This window comes from Chiloscyllium punctatum, chromosome 39 (genome assembly GCF_047496795.1).
Source record: "Chiloscyllium punctatum isolate Juve2018m chromosome 39, sChiPun1.3, whole genome shotgun sequence".
Classification (NCBI taxonomy): domain Eukaryota; kingdom Metazoa; phylum Chordata; class Chondrichthyes; order Orectolobiformes; family Hemiscylliidae; genus Chiloscyllium; species Chiloscyllium punctatum.
In genome coordinates this window covers 8243587-8265981 of record NC_092777.1, presented here as the reverse complement: position 1 = coordinate 8265981, position 22395 = coordinate 8243587, and the positions used below count along the sequence as shown (strand labels likewise).

General features: G+C 40.8%; 1 protein-coding gene and 1 long non-coding RNA gene across 5 annotated transcripts in view; one reads left to right on the top strand and one right to left on the bottom strand.

Moving 5' to 3' along the window:
• Positions 1-22395, bottom strand: part of recql5 (RecQ helicase-like 5) — a 134166-nt gene that overhangs the window by 31395 nt on the left and 80376 nt on the right. For all 3 annotated transcript variants that reach the window (XM_072558128.1, XM_072558129.1, XM_072558130.1), the window contains exons 8-11: positions 13997-14224; positions 11163-11262; positions 10886-10922; positions 6488-6546 (exon numbers count right to left, since the gene is read on the bottom strand). In XM_072558128.1, the coding sequence (XP_072414229.1) occupies positions 6488-6546; positions 10886-10922; positions 11163-11262; positions 13997-14224 (424 nt within the window). The remainder of the gene's footprint in view (positions 1-6487; positions 6547-10885; positions 10923-11162; positions 11263-13996; positions 14225-22395) is intronic.
• The window catches only part of LOC140463799 (uncharacterized), a 76691-nt gene that overhangs the window by 36287 nt on the left and 18009 nt on the right, over positions 1-22395 (top strand). The window contains exons 3-4 of one of the 2 annotated variants that reach the window (XR_011954780.1): positions 11587-11649; positions 20499-20641. This is a non-coding gene — a long non-coding RNA (uncharacterized lncRNA). The remainder of the gene's footprint in view (positions 1-11586; positions 11650-20498; positions 20642-22395) is intronic. The other variant, XR_011954781.1, reaches the window with a different exon arrangement.

Genomic DNA, 22395 nt, shown 5'->3' with positions numbered 1-22395 from the left:
TGGTAGGTAAGTTACTTGAGAAGATTCTGTGAGATAAATAGATTAGTAGATACCCTACAGTGTGGAAACAGGCCCTTTAGCCCAACAGGTCCACACCGACCCTCTGAAGAGTAACCCACCCAGACCCATTTCCCTCTGACTAATGCACCTAACCTATGGGCAATTTAACATGGCCAATTCACCTGACCTGCACATCTTTGGACTGTGGGAGGAAACCAGAGCACCCGGAGGAAACCCACACAGACATGGGGAGAATGCGCAAACTCCACACAGACAGTCGCCCGAGGCTGGAATCGAACCTGGGACCATGGTGTTGTGAGGCAGCAGTGTTAACCACTGACCCACTGTGCTGCCCCAAAACAAATCCACACCGACACTCCGAAGAGTAACCCACCCAGACCCATTTCTCTCTGACTAACGCACCTAACCTTGGCCCATTGCTGTTCGTTATCTATATCAATGATTTGGATGAGAATGTACAACGCATGATTAGTAAGTTTGCAGTTGACTCTAAAATAGGAGAAATCATGGACAGTGAGGAAAGTTATCAGAAATTGCAACCGGGGAAGCAAGCCAAGAAATGGTAAATGAGCTATTTTGATAAGAGTGAGGTCTTGCATTTTGGAAAGTTAAATCAGGGTAGCAGATTCATGGTGAATGGTAGGACTTTAAGGTGTAGTGAAACAGAGGGACTTTGGAATTCAGGTGCACGGTTCTCTGAAAGTGGAGTCACAGGTAGACAGGGAGTGAAGGCTGTTGCATTGAGTATAAAAGTTGCAAAGTTACGTTGCAGTTGTACAGGACATTGGTGAGACTGCACTTAGAATATTGCGTTCAGTTTTGGTCACCTTGTTATAGGAAGGAAAGTATTAAACTGGAAAGAGTACAGAAGAAATTTACAAGGATGTTGCCAGGACTCAACTGTTTGAGTTATACGGAAGGGTTGGACAAAGTTAGGACTGCTTTTCTTTATAGCATAGGAGACTGAGGTGACCACACTTCTTATGGATAGGGTGAATGCACTCAATCTTTTTCCTAGGGTTGGGGAATTGAGGACTAGGGAACATCAGTTTAAGGTTAGAGGAGAAAGAATAAAAGGGAACCTAAGGAGCAACATTTTTACACAGACGATGGTATACATATGGAATGAGCTGCCAACGGACGTGGTTGAGGTGGGTACACTAACATTTAAAAGCATTAGGACAAATATATGGATAGGAAAGGTTTACATGGATATGGGCCAAGCAAATGAGGTTAGCGAGGATAGACATTTTGATCGGCATGGACCAGTTTGTCTCTGTGCTGTCGGACTGTATGACTCTAAGTCCATTAAGAAGTCTAATAACAGCAGGGAAGAAGCTATTTTTGAATCTGTTGGTATCTGTGTTTAAGCTTTTGTATCTTCTGCCCGACAAAAGAGATTGGGAGAGATTGTAACCCTGGTGGGCGGGGTCATTGAATGTGTTGGCTGCCTTTTCAAGGCAGCAAGAAGTATAGATGGAGTCAATGGATGGAAAGTTGGCTTGCATCATGGACTGGGTTGTGTTCAAAACTCTTTGTGGTTTCTCGGGCAGAGCAGTTGCCATATCAAATCATGATGCAGTCAGAGAGAATGTTTTATATGGTGCATCAAGAATTGGTAACAGTCTTTATGGGCATGCTGAATTTCCTTTATCTCCTGAGGAGATAGAGGCACTGATGTGCTTTCTGGATGGACCAGGACAGATTGTTGGTGATAGTCACTCCTAGGTGCTTGACGTTCTCGACCATCTCCACCTCAGCACCATTGTAGACAACGATGTGCCCTCAACCTTCCTTCCTGAAGTCAATGACCAGCTCTTTCATTTTGCTGATGTTGACAGAGAGATTGTTATCTTTACACCATGCCACCAAGCACCCCATCTCTTTCTTGTATTCTGTTTTATCATTGTTTGAAGTCTGGCTTACAATAGTGGTGTCATCAGTGAATTTGTAGATGGAGTGACAACACACTTTGGCCACACAAAGAGATTGTGTACCATAGTCTTGTACACAATGTTGAGAATTATGGCAGAGGAGAAACTGTTCCCTGATGAAGACTCCCGGCCAAAAATGTCAACTTTCCTGCTCCTCCAATGCAATCTGACCTGCTGTGCTTCCATAGCTCCACATCTATTGACTCTGGCTTTCATCGTCTGCAGTTTTTACTGTCTCCTTCTTGCCTATTCTGCATATGGTGTTTTGGCTTTCATTAACAGGGGCATCGAGTTTAAGAGCAGCGAGGTTTTGCTGCAGCTCTACAAGACCCTGGTGAGACCACACTTGGAATGTTGTGTCCAGTTCTGGTCGCCTTATTATTGGAAAGATACGGAGGCTTTAGAGAGGGTGCAAAGAAGGTTTACCAGGATGCTGCCTGGACTGGAGAGCGTGCCTTACTAAGAGAGGATGACTAAGCTTGGACTTTTCTCTCTGGAGAGGAGGAGGAAGAGAGGTGACCTGATTGAGGTATACAAGGTAATGAGAGGCATGGATAGAGTCAATAACCAGAGACTTTTCGCCAGGGCAGGATTGACTGGCACAAGGGTTTATAGTTTTAAGATATTAGGAGGAAGGTATAGAGGAGAAGTCAGAGGTAGGTTCTTTACGCAAAGAGTTGTGAATGCATGCGTTACCAACGGTGGTGGTGGAAGCAGAGTCATTAGGGATATTTAAGTGACTGCTGGACATGCACGTGGACAGCAGTGAATTGAGGGGTGCGGAGGTTAGGTTATTTTATTTTAGATTAGGAATGATCCTCGGCTCAACATCATGGGCCGAAGGGTTCTAACTCTGCTTCAATCTAAATTCCTTGAAGAAAAACATTTTTTCTGCACTCACCTTATCAAGCCACCTCAAAATCTTATAGCTCAATAAAATATTCCATCATTTTGTAAAGCAATACATTTTATAAAATAAATTATTGGCAGGTGGACAGAGGGGAGTGAGGTTGCCTTGTTAGTAGGAAATGAAATTAAATCAATAGTAAGAAACAGAGTAGGGTCAGATGGTGTAGAATCTCGGTTGGTAGAATTAAGGAGCCACAAAGGTGAAAATAAATCTATAGTTAGAGTTATGTACAGGCCTCCAAATAGTAGTAAGGAGCTGGGGCGCAAGATACACCAGGAGATAGAAGAGATGGGTAGGAAAGATCAAGCTACGGTGATTATGGAGGACTTCAATATGAACGTGGACTGGGAAAATCAGGTTGGTACTGGATTGCAAGAAAAGGAATTTGTGGAACATCTATGAGATGGCTTTTTGGATTAGCTTGTGGTGGAACCCACTAGGGAACAGGTAATACCAAATCCAGTATTGTAGTGCAATGAGGCAGATTTAATAAGGGAGCTTAAGAGGAAGGAACCTTTAAGAGGCAGTGATCATATGAATGAATTTACTCTGTAATTCGAGAGGGAGAAGATACAATCAGAGCTGAATAAAGGCAACTATAGAAGCATGAGGGAGGAGCTGGTAGAACTGACTGGGAGAAGAGCCTAGCAGGAAAGACAGTGGAACAGCAATGACAGGAGTTTCTGGGAGTAATTCAGGAGACACAGCAGACACTCATCCCGAGGAAAAAAAAGCCTGCTACAGGGATACTATAAAACCTAAATTGAAAGCATATAATGTAGTGAAGGGCAGTGGGAAACCAGAGGATTGGGAAGCTTACAAACACCAACACAGAACTACAAAAGAAAGAGGGAGAAGATTAAATATGAGGGTAAGTGCGCCAGTAATAGAAAGTAAGACCAAGAGTTTCTTTTGATATATAAAGGGCAAAAGAGAAGCAAAAGTGGACATTGGATGGCTGGAAAATTACACTGGAGAGATAGTAGTGGGGAACAAGGAAATGGCTCAGGAACTGAATAATTACTTTGCATTAATCTTCACTGTGGAAGACATGAGTAATATCCTAAAAATTAAAGAGTGTGAGGAGGCAGAGCTGAATGTGGTGGCCATCACCAAGGAGAAGGTGCCAGAAAAGCTGAATGCCCTAAAGGTGGATAAATCACTTGGACCAGATAGACTACGTCCCAAAGTTCTAAGGGGGATAGCTGAAGAGGTAGTGGAGGGGTTAGAAATCTTTCAGGAATCACTCGAGTCAGGGAGAGTCCCAGAGGACTGGAAAATCACTAACATGACAGACCCATTTAAAAAGGGAGTAAGGCAAAAGTCAGGAATTACAGACCGATTAGCCTAACCTCGGTCATGGGTAAGATATTGGAATCCATTGTGAAGGATGAGAATTCTGAATACTTGAAAATGTATGGTAAAATAGGCAAAGTCAGCATGGTATCATCAAGGAGAGGTCATGCCTGACAAATCCTCAAGACCTCTTTGAGGAAATGACGAGCACGTTAGACCAAGGAGAGCCAATGGATGTTATCTACCTGGACTTCAAGAAGGCCTTTGACAAGGTGCCACACAAGAGGCTACTGAGTGAGTTAAGGGCCCACAGTGTTAGAGGCAACGTGTTAGCATGGATAGAAGCCTGGCTTTCTGGCAGAAAGCACAGAGTGGGAATGGCAGCTGGTGACAAGTGGTGTTCCGCAAGCCTCAGTTTTGGGACAACTTCTCACTTTATACAATAACGATTTAAATTAAGGAACTGAGGGCATTCTGGCTAAGTTTGCAGATGATACAAAGATAAGGAGAGGGACAGGTAGCATTGAGGAGACGAGGATGCTGCAGAAAGATTTAAACAGCTTAGGAGAGTGGGCAAAGAAGTGGCGGATGGAGTACAACGTGGGAAGGTCTGAAGTCATGCACTTTGAAAGAAAGAATAGAGACATGAACTATTTTCGAAATGGGTAAAAAGTTTAGAAGTCTGAAGTGCAAAGAGACTTTGAAGTTCTAGTCCAGGATTCTCTCAAGGTAAACTTATAGGTTGAGTCAGTAGTTAGGAATTTATTTTGAGGACTTGAACATAACAGTAGAGATGTACTTCAGAGGCTCTATAAGACTCTAGCCAAACCACATTTGGAGCATTGTGTACAGTTTTGGGCCCCATATCTCAGGAAGGATGTATCGGCCCTGGAGCATGTTCAGAGGAAGTTCATGAGAATAGTCCCAGGAATGAAAGGTTTAACATATGAAGAACATTTAAGGGCTCTGGGTCTATACTTGATGGAGTTTAGAAGGATGAGGGGACATCTAATTGAAACATATAAAATACTGAATGGCCTTGGACACAGTGGATGTTGGGAAGATGTTTCCATTGATAAAAAAAGACTAGGACCTGAGGGCATAGCCTTACAGTAAAGGGAAGACCTTCTAGAACAGAGATAAGGAGAAACTACTTCAGCCAGCGAATGCTGAGTTGATGGAATTCATTGCCACAGATGGCTATGGAGGTCAGGTCACTGAGTATATTTAAGACTGCGATAGATAGGTTCTTGAGTATCATGGGGATCAAGGTTACAGGAAGAAAGCAGGAGAATAGGCTTGAGAAACTTATCAGCCATGACTGATTGGTGGAGCAGACTCGATGGGCTGAATGGCCGAACTTCTGTTCTTATATCTTATGGTTTTATAACCTCCCATCTTCCTAAATTTCCATGAGGATGGGTCCACATCATAAGCCAAACCCATCAACCCAAGAATCAGCAATGAACCATCTCTGAACTATTCCTAATATAAGTACATCCCTCCTTGATGTGACCTAAATTCTACGGTGCACTAGATGTGGTTTGATCAATGTCCTGTACAGTTGTAGCAAGACTTTTTGATTTACATATATTATCCTCTTGCAATGATATTCATCTGTCTTCCTAATTGCTGTACTTGCTTGTTGACTTTATATGATATATGTCTCAGGACACCCAGATACCTCCGCTCTGCAGCATCCTACAGCTTCTTTCCATTTAAATAATATTCTGCTTCTATTATTTCTGCCAAAGTGGACTTCCTTTGGTTTCCCCACATTATACTCTATCTGCCAATTTTTTTGCCCAATGATTTAAGTTTTACCTCTTTTTGCAGGTTTGTTGCATTCTTCTGACAACTTCCTTTCTCTTGCTTTCCTACCTATTGTTGCATTGTCTACAAATTTGGCATCAATCCTGTTGGTAATCTCTTCTTCTGGGTTCTTTGGTAAATTTGGCTATTTTTGGTCACAGTTCCTCAATAGGGATCATAACATTTGTTGTAATCCATCCGCAGACCAGTTTGTGCAGATAGTGTCCAAAATATATTGGTTAGGCAATGTCACCCAAAGGGTTTCTCCAGTTGTGTAACTACAAACATGTATGTTATATGAGAAATGTCAAGTTTTAAACTCGAGTTCATTCTGCACTATACATTGCTTCCAACTTGCTGATATAAATAGTGAACACCCACTCTACATCCCTGGATATATATACAGTGGTACCAAACTTAAATCAATATCATTTGTTATTGCATAGCAGTTCAATTACTATTTCAATCCATACTACTTCTTAAAGAGGATATTTATGGTAATGCTATTCAGTACCTTGACAGACAACTTGGGTATTTTCCGATTAGCTGCATCTCGGAGGGGACAGTCAGGATCTTAAAATAAAAGCACACATGATATAACATTAATTTTCAAATTTACCAGGCCTTTTGGCTGACAAAGCACTTAACTCTCTAAGTGCTATCATAGACTTTAGAGTTTATGGGCAAAAGTGAGAACTGCAGATGCTGGAGATTAGAGTCGAGAGTGAGGCGCTGGAAAAGCACAGCAGGTCAGGCAGCAACCGAGGAGCAGGAGGATCAATGTTTTGGGCAAAAGCCCTTCATTCTTGATTATCCTGCTCTTCGGATGCTGCCTGACCTATTGTGCTTTTCCAGCACCACACTCTCAAATTTAGAGTTGATAGCACAGGAGTACTGGATTCAGCTCCTGTGTCTGTGCCAGCTCTATGGAAAAGATAATCATACAGTATTCTCCTCCCTCCTTCATTAATTTCCTATCACATTTGAGAACTTCTGACCATGTTTCTATAGAAAAGATCTGAAAGAGAGTTGCGGCCTTAAAGAATAGCACATCCATTTAAATGAGATGATAGCTAGCTGTGTGGCTAATTTGAAGTTGGGTAAATTGATAAATAATGTACATCCTGGGCCGGTGACAAGTCAATGTTTTGGTATTAACCCTTGTTCAGGATTAGATGTGTGTGTGTGTGTGTGTGTGTGTGTGTGTGTGTGGGGGGGGGGGGGGGGGGGGGGAAAGAAGAGAGATGCGCATGGGGAGAGTAGCAGAATGGTGAGGTTGTGTGATAGGTTGATAGTTGGTCAGAGGTAGTGGATATGACCTGGTTGGTCGATGGGATGAATCTGGTTGGGAGATGGAATTGAAGAGATGAGGCAGGGCTGGAAAGGGAGCCTGAGGATGGGTAGGAAGGCTATTTGAAATTAAAGAATTCAATGTTAAGTTGTCCAAGCTGCAGGCTGTGCATGCAGAAAATAATGTGCTGTTCCTCCAATCTGTGGTGAATTATCTCAACTTTAGAACCCAAGTGCTTAGATTATAAGAATATATGATGAACCTTATATTGTCATACTTAATCCCCTCCTTTTCAAACAGAGGTGATATATTGGCAACTTTTAATTCTCTGGCACAATGTCCAAATAATTACAAAATTGCAGTTAATGCTTGTGATTTTCTCTGTGGCATTCATCAATGGTATCAGAATAGAGTGCCTTTTTTACTTCAGATTTCCATCACTATCCCTAGTACTATTTCGTCGTCTACAGCAGTAGTGTCAAATAGTCCATTTTCTTTTCCGCACTTCCACTTCCACTCCATAGTCTGCCGTATAAACCAAGGTATGGTTCTCATTTGTATCTGTCATACCTTCAATTCACTCAACACTTTCTTTTCTAATCAGCTATAATCCATTTCCTTAACTCTTATTCTTCACATATTTATACCCGAAGCACCCCTGTTTAAAATCAAAATAAAAGCAAAATATTGCAGATGCTAGCAGTCTGAAATAGAAACACAGCAGTTCTGGCATGAAGAATCATATCAGACTCAAAACATTAATTGTTTCTCCCTCTGCAGATGTTGCTAGACCTACTAACTTTCTCCAATATTTCTATTTTTATCCCAGTTTAAAATCTATTACTTTTATGGTCTTCTCAATTAATCTTAGTTTTTGGCTCAGTGTAATATCTTTTTTTCCCCCAGTTATGTACCCTTTCGAATACTTGGATCATATTATGGCTACGGTGTTCTAGATGCTGACATTTTATACTAACAGGATTAGCAGTTAATGTAATCTTCATCAGAGAGATTTTCTGTACTAGCTTAGATTGCCAAAGGAGGATTGAGAAGGGTTTTGCAAAATTTTCCTCTCCTTATTGATCCAAGTTATTTTCATGATCATTTTGCCACTCCTGGATTATAAATTTGTTGTGGATATGGGTGGGATGGGACAGATAGTGTTCAACCAGTGTCAGTAGTCTGGGCAGACTTGCTAATTTAACTATTCTTTCACCACCCGTCCTTTTGTCCTTTTTATTGAATCACAGAGGAGGAGGAGTAGATCATTCAGCCCATCAAGTCCACTCTGTTATTCAGCATAACCATGACTGATCCTGTATTTCAACACCAAATTACCATGCTCACCACCCTCCCCATACCTCTTGATACCTTTAAACTCTCGAAATCTATCAATTTCTTCCTTAAACATGTTCAGTGATATCACCTCCACATCCTAATGTGATGGAGAATTCCATGAGTACACCACTAAGAGTGAAGAATTATTTTCTCATTTTTGTTCAAACTGAGGAAACATCTGTGCATCCAATCTGTCAGAACTTTATATTTCAATGAGATCTCCTCTTATACTTCTAAATCCTAAATCTAAATTCTAAATCCTAGTTAACCCATTCTGTCTTCATTTGGTAAACCTGCCATACCCTGGAATCAGTTTAGTGAACCTTCACTGCACTCCCTCTATGGTACTTATATCTTTCCTTTGTGAAGGAGACCAAAACTACACACAGTCGTTCAGATGTGATGTCATCGAGGTTCTGTGCAGCTGCAGTAAGACCTCCTTGCTCATGTACTCGAACCTTCTTTTAATGAAAGCCAATATACCATGTGCCCACACTAACTGCTTGCTGCATCTGCACGTTTGCTTTGTTCAGCATTTCCTAATCTATCACCACTTAAACAATCCTCTGCCATTCTGTTTATCCAACAAAGTGGATAATTTCACAATTTTCCACATTGTTTGGCATCTGCTAAGCATTTGCCCACACAGATAACTTGCCCATAATGCTCTGAAGGCTCTTTACAACTTCCTCACTACTCACAGCACCCCCAAGATGTGCCATCAGCAAACCAGGAAATATTATATTTGATTCCATCATTCAAATTGTTGACATATATTGTAATATCTGTGACCCAAGCACTGAATCCTGCACTACCTGTCTAGTCATCACCCTCCACTCTGAGAAAGATCCATTTATTCCAACAGAAGAATTCCTGGAGATGTGTTTGTGTTGCTGCAGAATGAAATATTGATCTATTCTTTTCAACATGCAGTGTAGATGTCCACCCATCTTATTACGTTACTGATTTACCTCTCTAAACTTTCTAGGCCTAGCACCTTTTCCTGGTATATTGGACTATTGTCTTTGAATTGGGCATCAGCATAGGTGCAGAAGTTATGCATGTGAAGGACACAGCTACAAAACTTCACAATTACAGCAAAAAATTCAGTTATTCACAGCAGTTTTGAAACTTGTCAACAGATACAGATCCACCTTATAAAACTGCTCAAAATTTAATCCTGAGCATCAGACATACTACAGAGCAGCTTGTGTAGAAAATGTAACACTGGTGTATTCAGAGTTATTTTAACGAGAGATGCTGTTCCTGAGGTATTTGATGAGGCATATCTGGAAGTCTCCTTTCAACAAGGGCAGATGATGATTATGAAATTCAACATCAACTCCATCGGAGCCACTGCAATTTTTGGCCATATGAGGAACGTGATGTTTGATGATAAGACACCTTAAACCCAGAACCAAGCTCAAGATCTATAGGATAACAGTTCTACCTGCACCTCTGTATGAATCAGAGACATGGACAATGCACAGGAATATATCTCAAGGCAATATGACAATAATACCTCCACAAAATCCTGCAAATTCAGTGGCAAAATAGGCACTCCAATATCAGGGTCCTGTCTCAGGCCAATACCTCCAGCTTCAAGGGACTGGTTACTGACAATCAGCTGTGAATTAGCTATGTTGGGTGAGCCACATCATCCACATTCCTAACATAAGACTTCCAAAACAAGAAAATGTTTCAATGTTGTTCTGAAAGTCTACCAAAAAAAATGCAAAATCCCTCTGTCTAATGGAAATCTCTTTCTCAAGACCACCCAAACTGGAGATGGAATATCTGCTGAGGTGCCAACCATCCCAAACATCTTCAATAGGCCCAGATAGAGGCAAGCTGCAAACAAAAGAGGAACATATACAAACCTGCGCATTCCACCCACTGCCTCTTCAAACACTATCTGCCCCACCTGCAGCAGGGTGTATGAACCAACACTGGACTACTTAGTCACCTCATGACCCACATCTAGAGAATGGAATAAAGTCACCTTTTGATCACAAGGGACTGTATAAACTAATTGGGTTGATTGGTGCTGAATATTCTTCATAAGTTTACCGCAGAAGATTTTGGCATTCAGGAGCTCTTTTCCATGCTTACATGACATGAGAGGATGGATGTGGCAATGCCTGGCCAAGTCTTTGTGCCATAACAGCACAAACCTGATGATGGGATTATCATACACAGTGCACAAGACTTCTACACTTGCTTTACACTGAAAATATATGAAACAAACAATGAAACTTGTAAATAAATATTAATCAGACTCACCGGGTGGTACAAAGTTATCCTTTTCAGACTCTCCATTCTATGGGAAATAGAGTTAGAGATTAGGAGATACCTTGCATGGGAAGCAGAGTATCTAATCATATCACTTTCCACCTGCCTCTCCCCTTTCAGTTCTGTACTGCTGACAACATCCTTTACACCTGAGAGTCTGATACTTACTCATCATCGTTTAATGCAAATTGAATTTACTGCTGGTAATAGCTACCAAATTGGCCAAGTGTTTATCTGATCTTAAATCAATTTTCTGTATCAACTTTACCTTCCGCAGTTTCATCTGTTTCTGAAAAAATGCATTCCACTCTTTTTTTCTGGACTCACTTTCTCCATCTGATTCATCATCATCATCTTCATTACCATATCTGAAAGACAGTGGACTCTGTTAAAAACAGGACGATTGAACTGGTCAAATAACAAGAATCCAGACTGCAAGAATTTGCAACAGACCATTTCTCACAACGTGACAACTCCTAACACACTCAGCAGTTGCTGCCTGTCTGTAAATTCATGCCGATGTGATTTGTTAAAAATGTTGAATATACAGATTCGTTTGATATTGTGGAACTTGTCCTTTTCTTCTGGCGAAACTCTCCAGGCTTTTACATGCCAAGTTTGAAATAATAACGTCCTGATGTACTTTGGTTTCAACTTGAATGAAATTCCATCTTACTGTTTGTGTCCTACAGTGAACCAAATCTTTCACCATGGTTTTGTGAAAAAACGAAAAGATTACAGCTCAGACGAAGCAGGTAAGTTCTGATTGGTCAAAGTTCTGCCGTGGGGAAATCAGCAGAGATTGACACTCTCTATGATCTTCCCTCAATGGAAGAGGTGGAATGAAGGGACAAAGCCTTTATGCCTAAATAGGACAGGACCCTATATTTTAAGAGATGTAGTTTCTAGCAATGCAAATATATCTCACACAACCTAGCTGATCTTCAATTAGTTTCCAGTCAGAATTATTTAATGAATATTCCCAATTGTAGAATCACATCCATATATTAGATATGGTATTCTATTTTGCAAGCACAAGCTGGTTAAATATATTTTGCACACCGTGAACGGTCAAAGAGATATGTTGTTTGATGCAGTCTGCCAGACGTTGGGATATATCACTTTTTACAAAGATGGCATTATGCCCACACAAACTCATATCACATTACTCATTTGTACGGCAGGCAAAATGTCTTTTTGACTTCATAGGAGTCTCCCATACTCAAGAACATAACATGTATGTTTACTGCAAAGTAGCGACTTATGACAGCAAGCTTCACCTTTATTCAAATTTTTGAGCTTTCTTTAGTGATAATAGCTACCCTAATCAAATCGTTACTTGCTGTATCTTGTGCAAACTCATGAAAAGACTTATGAACCACATTTGATCCTGAACAATGCAGTCAACAGAAATTACCCTGGATATAATTTTTAACAAGCTGGTAGGTTTGCTGGCAGACATTTTGTCCGCTTTCTGGGTCACATCATCAGTGATGAAACATCTATCAACAAACCTACCAGCTTGGTGAACAGACCAACAACGAATCCAACCAGCTCCTGAGCTACAGATCTTCACAAAAACTTTAAATAATTTTCAACGTGGTTACAATACCAAGTATGTACATCATAGGTCCCCAATGATAGCAAGATAATATCAAACAACATATCCCTTCGACCATCCACCACAGCCCATGTGCTGATCTTGCTCAACCAATCCAGGCTTGCAAACTTCAGAAGACCATGCCTAATATTAGATGTGATTCTTCAACTGGATGCTATTTATTAACTAACCCTGACTGAACTAAGAACTACGTGAGAAACCAATGTAAGATCAGTCAGGCTGACAGCATAATGAATTTGCCCTTTCTGTTTGCTACATATAATTAACACAAAGGAACCTGTTCTATGTTGACAAAGGAATTTGATCACGTGTTGTACCATTTTCATTGACAAAAGGTCAATGGAACTGCCGATTTTTGGTGCATTCCCCACTGACAGAGTCCTGACCAGAATCTATTTGCTTGATTTGAGATTTCTCATCTAACTAAGGTTGAGAGCTCATGCCAAATATGGTCAATCAATTAGCATTATCTTATCATGTTGTTTGATTCCTTGCTGTCAGTCCCAACAAGCACAAGATAAAAGCTTTGATTGTATTTTTCTGTTTACCAATATTGGATAAATTGCAAATATTCAAGCTGCAATTTTTTGATCTGTGAACAAGCACAGGGTTTAAAGCATTCATCTTTATAATAATCTGATATTATATGCAGGATCCCATGTTGCTGAACGTGCAGCAACCAGTTGGTTTTACATTTAACAAGTTATTTCCGGTTCACAGACTTGTTAAGAATAGAATCCCTACAGTGTGGAAACAGGCCCTTCGGCCTAACAAGTCCACATGGACCCTCCGAAGAGTAACCCATCCAGACTAATTCCCCTATCCTATATTTACCCCTGACTAATGCACCTAACCTGTACATTCCTGAACACTATGGGCAATTTAGCATGGCCAATTCACCTAACTTGCACATCTTTGGATTGTGGGAGGAAACCAGAGCATCTAGAGGAAACCCACGCAGACAGGGGAGAATGTGCAAACTCCATACAGACAGTCGCCCAAGGCAGGAATCAAACCCAGGTGCCTGGTGTTGTGAGGCAGCAGTGCTAACCACTGAGCCACCATCCCACCCTTGAATAAGCAATTTAATTCCTCACAGTTTTTTTTTGAGGTGTCACTTTTTTTCCCAGTCACATCCATCGGGTCTCAAAGATAACGTTGTACTGTTAGCCAAGCGTGAAACCAATTGGACAATTGAGGAGAATTTTTCCTTAAATCCATTAATCTGAAACCAACAATAAAACATCTGTTTTCATGATAAATCAACATTAATTGTGCTTTGAGAGAGAGATGGTTATGCAGCTCCATAGTGCAATATTGAGAATGAGAACCCTTTAAAAGATGGCTTGCCTGGTAACATCTCAAACTTAGCTATTCTGTCTCCTTTCCTACAATGTTCAAGCAAAGTGCCAACGTTTGCATATACCAGCGGTACATCAATTGCACATGTCGATAATAAATCTTGCCAAAAGGAACATTACCTTTCAAAACCATAGCCCTTTCTTCCTCCTTCATACAGATCATGGATGTACCCAAAAGGCCCCTGGGATGTTGGCATTTTAACAGATGTCTGAGCTTTGCTGATTTCAAATCTCTGAAGAGAATCCAACTGTCTCATCACAATCTCTGGGTTCTTGCAGTAATCACAGGCTCGATTACAGGCTGGGACCTCATCTCCAAAATACTTGGCAATGGCTGCATGTCGACACCTGCCACAAAATAATCAAAAGAGTCAACTTCAAAATCAGGGCCTGACCTCACTCTGCATTATTCTGTAGTGAGCACTCAACTGACAAATACCATATACCAAACAAGTGAAGAGGATGCACACCATGTAACTTTCTTGAATATATTTTTGGTTAAAATATGAAATTCTTGTTTTGTTCTCAGTTCCTCTGAAGCCCAGAAAATGATCTGAATTCAGCAACATTTTCTAAACTATGCAAAAATCAAGCTAAGTGTCAGCCTTCGTCCAATTCTCTCTCATCCTCAATAATTTAATGTCACTCACCTAAGTCAAACTACACCCTAAAACATTTATCTAACCATGTAGTTTTATATCCAAGCTTGCCTTCCTAAGCATGCTGTTCCCAGGTTAAACAGTGTAACCCTCACGCCCATTCGAAGCCTGATATTCATCTAATTTTTCATTGCATGTTATGAAAAAAGTCTCTGTCACATCAAGTCCTTGGAAATTTTACAATACAGCATCAGAATCAAAACACTCCATAAACTCTACTCAGTGACAATTTTTACAATTAATGAAATAACACCACATGAGCAAGTATAAATTTAAGTTTACAGAAAGAATTGAAGGGTAGAATTATTTTTAAAAAGTCTTTATAGGTGGCAAGTACAATATTGATTTCTGTTTCACAAACATCATTAATAAATGCTTTTTTTTTTGAAAAAGACAAATATTAAAGGATACAACAGGGCTAGCAGCAAAGTGAGTTTGGCTCATTAATACAAACTTGAAGGAGTTAAAAGATCTGCTTCTGTACTGTGTCATACCAAAACTCCTGGATCAGTGAGCAGCAATTTTCTGAAATCTGGTGACGTATGCTGCATTCAGTATGGATAGCATGCACTAAACTGACACCAAGAGATTGTACTGTTGTCAAAATCAGCAGCCTGACCCAACATTGAATAAAGAAAGCGCAAGTCACAGTGGTTTGTTTGGAATCCTTTATGAACTGTGCATCTCAGTGTCACTCCAGTAACAACCCGTGTAACTGCTGAGAATCAGATTAGTACAGAGAAGACACTGGGAACAAGCAGGATTATTGTACAGCGGAATTAGAAGGAAAAAAGGGAAAGGAAAAACAAGGATATAGCAACGCTTCCTTCAAATTAGCGGTAAGGATTTATTGGCAAACAATAGTTGTCGGGGTACAAAGCTTTTAAGTTTGGGTAGCATGAAAAATGAGACTTAGCATCCAAACGTGCCGTTGTCCTATTTAACAACTATCTTACTACAGCTGGAGTATGGAGACCCACAATTAATATGACTAATGGGGAAAAGAGGAGGGAATAAAGACCTCGGTCTGCATTTTTAACTGGAAATGAAGATTTGACAACAGCTTTCAAATCCGACAAAAATTATGGGTGTTCCATTTCATTGCGTCTTTGGAGCTCAAAAACTAACAAATGCATCAATAATGTGTGTGGTAACCACTGCCATGGAAAACTCCATCTATATGGCTTGGGCACCATGGAGTCTCGCACTCACAAGCCATGCAGAGCAAAAGCCAGTAAGGTCTTCCAGCTCAATTCTTTCTTCATCCATTTTAACTAGAAACAACGCATGTAAACACCGTGCAAGGACAGGATTGGGCTTGGCTGTGATGGCTGAACCTACAGATGAAGAACCTCGTACTGACCTGCACAGAAAAAATGGGCACTCGGACAAAGCATAGGAGAGTTGCCAGCACTTCTGGAACTGAACCAATGAGAAAGTCCTGGTATCTGTCATGCCATATTGGTCCTCCATCTTTGTTCACAAAAGTAGTTCCAAAAGTTTGAACAGGCTAACTTAGAGGCTTTAGACCATTTGACATAGGAAAAGAAGCTATTTAGTTCATCAGGTCTATTCCACCAATCAGCTGATGATCTAATAATCCTCAAATTCACTTTCCTTCCTTATCCCCATAACCCTCAATTCCCTTACCTATAATAAATCAATAAACTCAGCATCAACAGCCCTCTGAACAAAGAGAACAAAGAACATTTACAGCCCAGGAACAGGCCCTTCGGCCCTCCAAGCCTGAGCCGATCCAAATATACTGTCTAAACCAGTCGGTCAATTCCTAAGCATTTGTATTCCTCTGCTCCCCACCTACACATGCATCTGTCCAAACGCATCATAAATGAATCTACCATGCCTGCCTCTACCACCTCTGCTGGCAACGCATTCCAAATGCCCACCACCCTCTGTGTGAAGTACTTGCCGCATGTATCCCCCTTAAACTTTCCACCTTTCATCTTGGAAGCATCACCTCTCGTTATTGAATCCTTCACCCTTGGAAAATGCTGGTCTCTATCCACACTGTCTATACCCTTCATGATTTTGTAAACCTCAATCAGGTCCCCCCTCAATCTCCTTTTTTCTAGCGAAAATAAACCTAACCTACTCAATCTCTCTTCATAGCTAGCACCTTCCATATCAGGCAACATCCTCGTAAACCTTCTCTGCACCCTCTCCAAAGCGTCCACATCCTTTTGGTAATGTGGCGACCAGAACTGTACACAGTATTCTAAATGCGGCCAAACCAAAGTCTTGTACAATTTTAACATGACTCGACAGCTCTTATACTCAATACCCCGTCCAATGAAGGCAAGCATACTATATGCCTTCTTGACCACTCTATCCACCTGTGCAGCAACCTTCAAGGTACAGTGGACCTGCACTCCCAGATCTCTCTGCCCATCAACTTTTCCCAAGGCTCTTCCATTCATTGTATAATTTGCTCTAGAATTAGATTTGCCTAAATGCATTTGCCTAAATCACATTTGTCTGGATTGAAAGCCATCTGCCACTTTTCCACCCAACTCTCCAGTCTATCTATATCCTCCTGTATTCTCTGACAGTCCCTTACGCTTTCTACTACTCCACCAATCTTTGTGTCATCTGCAAACTTGTTGATCATACCAACAGTGCCCTCTTACAGATCATTTATGTATATTACAAACAACAGCAGCCCCAGCACTGACCCCTGTTGAACACCACTGGTCACGTTTCTCCATTTTGAGAAACTCCCTTCAACTACTACTCTCTGTCTCCTGTTGCTCAACCAGTTCTTTATCCACCTAGCTAGAACACCCTGCACACCATGTGACTTCATTTTCTCCATTAGTCTACAGTGGGGAACCTTATCAAACGCCTTACTAAAGTCCATGTATAATGACATCAACAGCCCTTCCTTCATCCAACAACTTAGTCACTTCCTCGAAGAATTCTATTAAGTTGGTAAGGCACAATCTCCCCTGCACAAAACCATGTTGACTATCTCTGATAAGCTCATTCTTTTCTAAATATAAATAGATCCTCTCTCTCAGTACCCTCTCCAGCAACTTCCCCACCACCGACATCAGGCTCACTGGTCTATAGTTACCTGGAATATCCCTACTACCCTTCTTGTTCAGGGGGACAACATGAGCAACCTTCCAGTCCTCCAGCACCTCACCTGTGTTTAAGGATGCCACAAAAATATCTGTCAGGGCCCCAGCTATTTCCTCTCTCGCCTCCCTCAGCAACATGGGATAGATCCCATCCAGTCCTAGGGATTTGTTCCACCTTAATAACCTCTAGCATACCCAACACATCTTTCCAACTTATGCCAACGTGATCCAGACTAATCAAACATCTATCTCTAATCTCAAGATTCAACATGTTCCTCTCCTCAGTGAACACTGATGCAAAGTAATCATTCAAATCTCTCACATTCTCTCAGGTACGGCACACAGTCTTCCTTCATTATCTTTTAGTGGACCAATCCTTTCTCTCATTACCCACTTGCTTCTTATATAAAGAATAAAATTCTTTGGGATTTTCCTTAATTCTGCTCGCTAAAGCTATTTCATGAGCCCTTTTAGCCTGCTTGATTCCTCGTTTAAGACTTGCCCTCCTCTTCTGATATTCCTCCAGGGCCCGTTCTGTTCTTAGCTGCCTAGACTTTTTGTATGATTCCCTTTTCCTCTTGGCTAGTTGTACAATTTCTCCTGTCATTCACGGTTCACTAATCTTGCCCTTCCTATCCTTTGCCTTCAACGGGATATGCCTATCCTGCACTACCGTTAACCTATCTTTGAAAGCCTCCCACATCTCAATTGTGGACTTCCCTTCAAATAGCTGTGTCCAATCCACATTTCCCAGTTCCTGCCTAATTTTGATATAATTGGCCTTGGCCCAGTTTAGTACTCTTCCCTTAGGACCACCCTCTTCTTTATCTATGAGTATTCTAAAACTTACAGAATTGTGGTTACTGTTCCCAAAGAAATCCCCCACCGCAACTTCTACCGCTCATTCCCCAGTACCAGGTCCAATATGGCCCCTTCCCTCGTCGGACTATTGACATATTGGGCGCTTCGTACAAATTCTACTCCATCCAGACCTTTGCAGTAAAGAAAGCTTCAGAACTAACTTAAGCATTTCCATGCAAGTGGTTTAATGATGAAAAATGTATTGGATAGCGGAGGTCAACATAAATGTGTAATTTCATGGACAAGAATATCTGTGTTGTGATAGACTGTCTCATCTTATATAATTGGTAGCAATGCTATACAAAAACAGAAACACGTTTCCTCAATAAAGTGGCAACTAGGATGGGCTGGCCCAGCAACGCCCACATTCCATGAATGAATACAAAAAAAAACTCTAGTGCTATAAATTTAATGCCAGATGGATGACCCAAAAGTGAGCTCCGCGTCCAATGGATGGAGCATGACCCCACTACCTAATTCTCAGCTCGAGTATGAGCTCATTTCTCAGTTCCTGATTCAACAATGGCAATCCAATCCTATTACCCAAAGGTTATTTGATTTGTCTAATGTCATTGACACATACAAAAAGAGTGACCATAAGGTACGAAATTAAGAGCAATGGCTAGAAATTGAAGACCAAATGGTTATCTCTCTAGAGGTGCTGATTCTTAGAAAAGGTGAGTAATGATTGCTGATAAGCACATAGTTGGTTGTTGGTTCCTTTACAGATATGATTCAGTGTCACACAGGTTCAGCTGAGTAAATGGGGTAAATGGCAATATCAAACCAAGAGGAAAACATCAGCTTACATTTATATAGAGCTTTCAACACAGTAAAATGTCCTCAGGTACTTCATAACAGCATTACCATAAGAATCTTGACAATATAGTATATCAGGACAAAAGAGTAGAAGACCAAAAGCCACAGATGCAGTTTTTAAAAAGTATTTTCAAGGAGGAGAAACAGAGAGATATGGAAAGGTTTAGGGAGGAAAACCTAGAGCTTAGCAGCCAAAGCAGCTGAAAGCACAGCCTGCAAGTGGCGGAATGCAAAGACTCCAAAGGCTTGGAGGTGACTTGGAATGTGGATGAGAAACCAAAGTTGAAAAGTTTAAGATTATTGCTCTGTTTAATTGGGAACCACTGTAGGTCAAAATGCTGGGATAGGCAAATGGACCTGGGAAAGTTGAGAAATGGGATGTATAATTTTGAATGAGTAAAAGTTGGTCTAGGATATAAGATGGAGGTTGGCCAATAGTATATTAGATAGTGAAGTCTAGAGGTAATAAAGGCATGAACAGGGTTTTCAGCAACAGTAGAGTGAGGCAGTATTAGGAGGTGGAAATAGACAATCATGACATTTCTTTAAAACAACATTTAGTCAATGACTGCCTGCCCACTGATACTCAGTTTAAGGTCCTCCAGGATCATTTAGTTCCAGACCTTATTCATGTTTAAACCAGGACTGATAAAGTATCCAAAGACCAGAGAGGAGGTGATCGTGATCGTCCTTGAAATTAGGTAGCATCTGACTAATTATGGCATCAAGTAACATCAATGAAAATTAGGAAAACTCGCCACTGACTGAAATCATACCTAATATAAAAGAAATGGTTGTAGTTTTATTCCACCCATCAATTTAGTCCCAGGATCGAGCTACAAGAATTCCTCAGGAAGTAGTTTGGTCCAACCAACTTTAACTGTTCCTTCATCATAATTCCAGAAATGGGCGTGATTACAAGATTCAGTGCCTTTTGCAACTCTCCAAAAAGTGAAGGTGACAGTGCACATGAACAACATTCCACATTGAGCTGATAAATGAAAAGTAAAATCAGTTCCAAGCAATGACCGACACCAAGAGAATCTAACTACATCCCTTTGATATTCAACAAAATTGCCAACTGTCAAAAATCAAGATACTCAGGTCAATAGTGATGAGAACAGCTAAATACTGTAAATACTGTGGTGACAAGAAAGGTCAAAGTTTTGTACTCTGTTGCAGGCTATTCATGTTCTGACTCCCAAAACTTTCCACCACCGAGAGATAACACGAGGGCAATGGAATAGTCTTCACTTGATTGATTAAATGCTACTTCAATGCCACTCTAGGAGCTTGTCACCATCCAACACAAAGCAGCCAACTGTGTAAGTACCCTATTCATCTTCTTAAACATGTATTCCCTTCCCTACCAGTTCACAATAGCATCAATGTGTACTATCTGAAAGATGCACAAACTCAATATGTTACAGTTCTTTCATTGTTGCTCCATCAAAGGTCTGGAATGGAAATTATTGTTGAAGGTAGCAATAACGGCTGACACTGCCAACAATACACACATGCCATGCACAAATAAAAATAAGTGTGGCATAAAATATATAGAAATATTTGGGAGTCAGAACATGAGAACAGAGAGTAGTCAGAACAGAGAGTAATAAGGATATGGAATGCTTTGCCTGCATCGGTAGTAGATTCGCCAAGTTTAAGTGCATTTAAGTCATCATTGGACAGGCAAATGGACGTACATGGAATAGTGTAGGTGGGTTGGGCTTCAGATTAATATGACAGGGCGGCGCAACATCGAGGGCCGAAGGACCTGTACTGCGCTGCAATGTTCTATGTTCTAAAATGCAACAGACTGGTGAAGAAATTGTAGGATCTTAATCACAATATTTGCAAGTTACGTAGATTTGGAGACTATGAGATTAGATTAGAACATTTCAAATGTCACTCTATTATTTAGGAAAGACGAAGTCCATTTAACTACACACCTGTCAGCTGTGGCAAGTTATTAAGATCATTCACCAAGTGCAGAGTGATGGCGCACATAGACAGTAGATGAGGCATGGAATTGTAATGAGTAATTCACATCAGACAAATGTTGTTGATTTATTTTACGCCAGAGATCACTAACATGGTGAACGGATGTTGAACTATGGATGGTGCCTATGCAGATTACTGAAAGATATTTGACAAGGTTACACACAAGATATTACTTTCAAAAATAAAAGCATATGAATTGGAGAATAACCCTCTAATACTGGGTTGGAAACGTAGACTGGAAATTGGTTTGCAGGCAAGGGACAGAGTAGTGGTATGGCACACATTTACTGACTGGTGGGACTTAGATTAAGGAATAAAGAGTGTACACAAAAGGTTACAAATGATACCTAATTAGGTGGTTATAATTCAGTTATAGATAGACTATAAAATTCCTGAAGAAGGGCTCATGCCTGAAACGTCGATTCTCCTGCTCCTTCGATGCTGCCTGACCTGCTGCGCTTTTCCAGTAACACATTTTCAGACTATAAATCAACTAAATTACCACAGATGGAGCTCAACATGGGGAAGTGTAAGGTAATCATAAGACCATAAAACATATGAGCAGAAATTAGGCCATTCGGCCCATCAACATAGCTCTGCCATTCAATCATGGCTGATAGGTTTTTCAACCCCATTTTCTCGCTTCCTCCCTATAACCTTTGATCCCCTTTGGCAATCCAAGTCATCTGTTTAGAATACAAGAAGGGAAAATCAAAATATTCTCGGGATACTTAGTGATGACAAACTGTGGGGCAACAACAGATTTAGATTTCCATACATAAAAGTCATTCAAAGACAATGTACAGGTATGAAAACCTTTTAAAAAACTACTGTGATGTTGACCTCAATCTCAAGGGGGAGGCAGTGAATCCTCACTCAGAGTCAGCGTCATATAGCACAGAAGCAGTCCTTTCAGACCAACTCATCCGTGCCAACCAGACTTCGTAATTTGACCCAGCCCCATTTGCCAGTATTTTGCCCATATCCCTCTGAACCCTTCTTTCATGTACCCATCAAAACTCCTGTAGTGTTAAGTGCATTAGTTAGGGGTAAATATAGGGTAGAGGAAAGGGTCTGG